We start from the raw sequence: 6000 nt of genomic DNA, 5'->3' as shown, positions 1-6000 counted from the left end.
AGAAACCTGAAGCCCCACCAAAGCAACTTCCACCACCTCCCACGTAAGAGTATCTCCCAGTTTCTCACAACTAGGACACTCCTCCATGCGCTACGTGCCTCTGTGACAGACCACCCTCCATTACAATCCCTCCAAAGCCAGCCTCGATCTCCCCTCTCTCTTCAATCTTCATGTTTCATCGATCTCTTTCACTTCCAACAATGTCCTCCCTCTCAAGTAAGCCTGACGGGTTCACCGAATGCTATGCTTGCACTCAGGTGGGTGTACCAGTTTTCCACTCCACCCGCTGTGACCAACCTCAATTCATGTCCGTCGAAGCCCCACTCGTCCCGCGTCGATCCTGTGGCCCATTCCGCCGCGTTTTAGACCCACGCAGCAAGCACGTGAAGAGGTGGAACCGCGCTGTCTTGCTCGCACGTGGCATGGCTTTGGCCGTCGATCCTCTGTTCTACAACGTGATCTCGATGTACGGGAGTGGGACTCCATGTTTCTATGTAAATGTCGCTTTGGCGACTATCCTGACCGTTGTTCGCACGTGTGTGGACTTGGTGCATCTCTGCCACCTGTTGCTTCAGTTCAGGTTGGCGTACGTGTCGAGCGAGTCATTGGTAGTTGGGTGTGGAAAGCTCGTGTGGGACACACGTGCGATTGCATCTCACAACCTGCGGTCCCTCAAGGGGGTCTGGTTGGATGCTTTTGTTATACTTCCGATTCCTCAGGTAATAGTTGTATTCAACTATTCATATTTCTCATCTTTTTCTTTTAACTCTCCTTTTAATTTTCTAAGGAAAAAAACTAAATTTAATATCGTCTCCCACTCTCTCTTTCTTTTCTCTTTTCCAGCTTTTTTCATCTAAATGCAGTCTAACGATCTCATAAATTACCAAGACAATAAGAAAAAAATGCCCAAAAAACTAAATTAATAAGAGTACGTTTGTGATTATAATTTTACATATCAAAAGTGCGATTTTAAATTAAATTACAAAAAATTTAATTTAAAAAATGTATAATTCAACTGTGGTTTTTTTTTTTTTTAAAAAAAAAGTTGTGATTTGAAAACGTATAAAAATTTGTATTTTTCAAATTGTAGGTAAATGAAGTATTTTTAAAAGGTTAAATTGCGATTTTAAATTAAGGCCAAATTATAATATTACCAAACGCTTAAATGTATTTTTACTTTGGCTATTATAGTATTATTCAGAATTTATTCATGCAATTCTCTATCAATTACTGCTAGAGCATGCCGAATTAATTTAAGAGTAATATTATTTAATAGACTGTTATATAATTATCATATAATTCGATATTATAGCAGTAAAAATTAATTTTTTAATCAACACTTGTAAAAACAAAATAAACAAACGAAAAATAAAAATAAAAATCAATGACTAATTTTTATTGTTACATAATCATGAAATAACATTGCTCTTAATTAATTTAAATGCAAACCATCTTTGCAATTAATGAAACTTACCCACATTAATGTTTTTGTCTTAATAATTAATTGCGAGTATTTATTTTTTTACTTGACCCAAAAAAAAAAAAAAAAAAGTCGCTGGGAATATTGAAGAAACATTGCATGCGCCATATTCTTGTCATGCTTTTAAGAAAATTGGTCAATGATAGAAACAGGCAGCTTGATGTCAAACTTGAAGGAGGTTGGAAGCTATATATTATTACTCAATTATATTTCCAATTAAAGACAGCATTATTAATTAGTGAGTTAATTAATTAACACAAAAGAGCACATATATATTCCATTTTTATAATTTCGTTCGGATTTCTCCTTTGGCAGGTGGTAACATGGTTAGTTGTTCCAAAATTGCTGAAAGAAGAACGGATTAAGCTGATAATGACCATACTTCTAGTAACCTACTTGTTTCAGTTCCTCCCCAAGCTCTACCATACGGTTTACTTGTTGAAAAAACTGCAAAAGGTCACTGGTTATATCTTTGGCAGTGTTTGGTCCCGTTTCAACCTCAGTCTCTTTGCCTACTATATTGCTTCTCATGTAAGCCTAGTTATCGCCAATTGTATATTGATTAAGGTTACTTACATTATTTTACTCCAATTTCTGTCATGATAGGGCTGTCAATTCGTGTTAGCGTGTCAAGCCAATTCGGATCCAACTTATTTAAATTAGCGGGTGATACGACCCGACCCTGTTAACACATTTAATAAACAGGTCGAATTGAGTTGTGTCGAATTCACGAGTCGTATAAAAAATTGTCTGTATGTCTTAATTTTTAACTGCAATATATATAGATAAATTTAATTTATTGATATGGTATATATCTACAGGTTGCAGGCGGATGCTGGTATGCCCTTTCTACACAACGTCTGGTATCATGTCTCCAGCAACAGTGTGATAGAAGAAACAAGTGTAATCTCTCTTTGTTTTGCTCGGAGAGTAGCTGCAATCCGCCATGTGGTGCTAACTTGACAGCAATAAAGTCATTGTGTTTAGAAGCTGATGGGCCATTCAAATATGGGATCTATACACCGGCGCTCGCAGTATTTTCTAGCAATTCCTTAGCTGTTAGAATCCTTTATCCAATATACTGGGGATTTTTGAACCTTAGGTAATTAATCAACCCAAGATTAAAATTAATTTATTTTTGAGCATGAATCAAAGTATTAGGGCCTTTCCAAGATAATAAATTTTTTATTTTTATTTTTATTTATTGTATTTACAGCACTTTCGGCAACGTACTTGAGCCTACAAGTAACTGTTTGGAATTGACATTTAGCATATTTATCACGCTGGGGGGCTTGGCACTCTTCGTCACTTTGGTTGGCAATATCCAGGTAATTAATTCTCATAAATGTTATTTTGTTTGAACGCGTGATAATATTATTGGATATTAAAGAGATCATAGGCTAACAATAAGGAATTTCTGACTGTAATTATATATAAAGATATTTTTGCATACGATCCTGGGAACTAAGAAAACGATGCAGCTGAGATACCGAGACATCGAGTGGTGGATGAAACGAAGACAGCTGCCGTCTCATTTGAGACGGAGAGTTCGCCATTTTGAGCGCCAAAGATGGGCAGCCATGGGAGGACAAGATGAGATGGAACTGATCAGAGATTTGCCCGACGGCCTCCGTCGGGACATTAAGCGTTATCTTTGCATAGATCTTATCAAGAAGGTAACAAGAACTTTTATAAATATATATTTATATAATGGGAAGCTTCGCTTAACTCTAAACTGTCAAATTAAATTTTTACAATGGTAACATTGAATTATCAAAACTGTCAATATCATGTTCTTAATTAATTAACCGTCCCTTTTAATGTCACATTGTCACCCCTATCATTAGTGTTTTACGGCTAACACGTGAAATGCCTCTTATACCTTGTATAATTTATAAAAATACAATTTTGACCTTAAAAAATCTAAAAGAAAGATAATAAAATGAGTTGTGAGTTTGGTTACTCACGACCAGCCAGCGGTGAGTCATCCAATGTTTAGTATAGTTTTTTTTTCACCTTCCGTTAGTATTTAACTGAAAATCTTAATAAAGAAGGGACATTAAAAGAGGCTAATAATTGAAAACTCGATATTAAGAATCTTGATAATTCGAGGTTAAGGCTGCAAAATCCTTGAAATTAAATTCGGGGTAAGTAAAGTCTCCTTTAATTTGTATAATAGACGGCATGGTCAATAAGAAATGAGCTTCGAATTCACAGTGTACTTAGGCACTTTATAGTACTTTTACTTGAAAATGTTATTCTTGGTCAACAACCAGATCAAAGGAGAGCATAGATGTGCATCCAGGAGAATATTAACCGTTCGCATTGAATATGATTATCTGCTATCCGCACATATAAATAGTCAAAATTATTATCTATATATGCGGATGCGAATAGTGGTTTTAATGTATGCGGATATAGTTATTAACCGTATTCGCAAATCCTTTATATATAATATATATTTTTATATTCTTTATATATATTATATTTAAAATTGACCAAAACGATATTGTTTTGGTGTTTAATAACAATGACGTCGTTTTGTATTAGGTATAGGTTATGTTTATATTGGTTTAGTTGGATGTGTTACTTTCTCCTGTAACACTTGGGCAAAAAAGCAAAAGTAATGTGAAAATCAATATAATTTTAAAAGTTTAGGGCTTAAAAAAAATTAAAACAAACTCAAAACACTTAAAATCGGCATAAATTAATTTAAAATCGTTTAAAATAGATCTTAATAGAGTCTCATAAAAGGCCTAAAATGCTCATTACTTAATATGTGGATAGTGGATAATGACCGCACGGAGACAGTGAGTAAAAATCTTATACGGATGCAGATATATAAAAGTGATATCCACATTTTATAGATACGGATATTGCAAATAACCACATCCGCATGTACACACTTAAAATCGGCCTAAATTATTTTAAAATCGTTTAAAATAGATCCTAATAAAGTCTCATAGAAGGCCTAAAATGCTCATTACTTAATACGTGGATAGTGGATAATGACCGCACGGAGACAGTGAGTAAAAATCTTATGCGAATGCGGATATCGGATGCGGATATATAAAAGTGATATCCGCATTTTGTAGATACGGATATTGCAAATAACCACATCCGCATGTACACACTTAAAATCGGCCTAAATTATTTTAAAATCGTTTAAAATAGATCCTAATAGAGTCTCATAGAAGGCCTAAAATGCCCATTACTTAATATGTGGATAGTGGATAATGACCGCAAGGAGACAGTGAGTAAAAATCTTATGCGGATATGTAAAAGTGATATCCGCATTTTGTAGATACGGATATTACAAATAACCACATCCGCTTGTACACACATAGGTAGTAAGATAAATGAGTACTGCACTAAAAAAAAAAAATGTCATTTTGTGTCGTTTGAATAGTGATGCAAAATGCTCAAAAAACAACGTTATTTGGTTCTCGTCATTTCTATTACTGCTAAGCGACGTTAAATATAGGGTCGAGAATTCAAATTTGTGTCGTATAGTTTATATATACTATACACATCCCATTTTGAAAAGAGAAATATTAGACTTCCCAACATTTTTTTTTTTTTTTCAGAATTTAGTTCCAACCTGATGTGTCACAATCCTATGAGATTGTGACATACTTCTCAAAATGATAGATCTCATGAAATTGTGACACATCAGATTGAAACCAAATTCTAAAAAAAAAGTATTTGGATGTTTAACATTCCTCTTTTGAAAATTATCTTCTTGATTTATGTTGAAATTAATGTGTTTTCCATTCCTTAGGTTCCTCTATTCCACATGTTGGATGATCTCATTCTTGACAACATCTGTGATATGGTCACACCCCTTATCTACTCCAAGGGAGAAAAGGTGTGAAACTCTACAATTACACCATGCACCGTCATATATATAGAATATTGGAAATTAATTAATTGTTTGTTTTAACTTTATGATGTTCAATTCCCACGAACCAGATTATCAGAGAAGGAGACCCTGTGCAAAGGATGGTATTTGTTGTTCATGGACGCCTAAAACGAAGCCAAACCCTTAGCAAAGGCTTCATAGCTACGAGTTTGCTTGAACCTGGCGGCTTTTTTGGCGATGAGCTTCTATCCTGGTGCCTCCGCTGCCCACGTACAGACCGCCTTCCGTCCTCAACGGCAACATTTATTTGCCTAGACTCCATAGAAGCGTATGGCCTTGATGCATATCATCTCCGATACATTACCGATAATTTCCGATACAGATTTGCCAGTGATAGCCTTAAGCGGACAATGAGATACTACTCGTCCAATTGGCGGACATGGGGAGCCATGATCATCCAATTTGCTTGGCGTCGCTACAAGGTGAGAAGTAGGGGTTCAGTGATTGATCCGATGGTTGAAAATAGAGGAACTGATGATGAGAATCTGCTCAGACAGTATGCTGCAATGTTCATATCACTCCGGCCTCATGATCACCTTGAATGAAGCATGTTTTAGCAACTTCTGGTTGATCTGACTAATTAGTGAACCATTCTTTA

General features: G+C 35.5%; 1 protein-coding gene across 1 annotated transcript; it reads left to right on the top strand.

The window, feature by feature from the left end:
- The first annotated feature begins 200 nt into the window (after nt 1-200).
- Nucleotides 201-5947, top strand: LOC133871626 (cyclic nucleotide-gated ion channel 2-like). The gene is made up of 7 exons (XM_062309052.1): nt 201-719; nt 1796-2011; nt 2302-2582; nt 2697-2808; nt 2920-3156; nt 5262-5348; nt 5453-5947. The coding sequence occupies exons 1-7, from the start codon at nt 201-203 to the stop codon at nt 5945-5947; spliced, it is 1947 nt and encodes a 648-aa protein (XP_062165036.1).
- The last annotated feature ends 53 nt before the right edge of the window (nt 5948-6000 follow it).

The sequence above is a fragment of the Alnus glutinosa genome, chromosome 6 (assembly GCF_958979055.1).
Source record: "Alnus glutinosa chromosome 6, dhAlnGlut1.1, whole genome shotgun sequence".
NCBI lineage: Eukaryota > Viridiplantae > Streptophyta > Magnoliopsida > Fagales > Betulaceae > Alnus > Alnus glutinosa.
Note: the sequence above shows the minus strand (reverse complement) of the source record. Positions and strands in the feature narration are given on the sequence as shown.

Excerpts from the sequence above, each read along its gene's own strand:
- LOC133871626 (XM_062309052.1), top strand. The coding sequence starts at position 201 with ATGTCCTCCCTCTCAAGTAAGCCTGACGGGTTCACCGAATGCTATGCT. Across the intron at positions 720-1,795 it reads TTATACTTCCGATTCCTCAG|GTGGTAACATGGTTAGTTGT; the intron begins GTAATAGTTGTA and ends CTCCTTTGGCAG. Across the intron at positions 2,012-2,301 it reads CCTACTATATTGCTTCTCAT|GTTGCAGGCGGATGCTGGTA; the intron begins GTAAGCCTAGTT and ends ATATATCTACAG.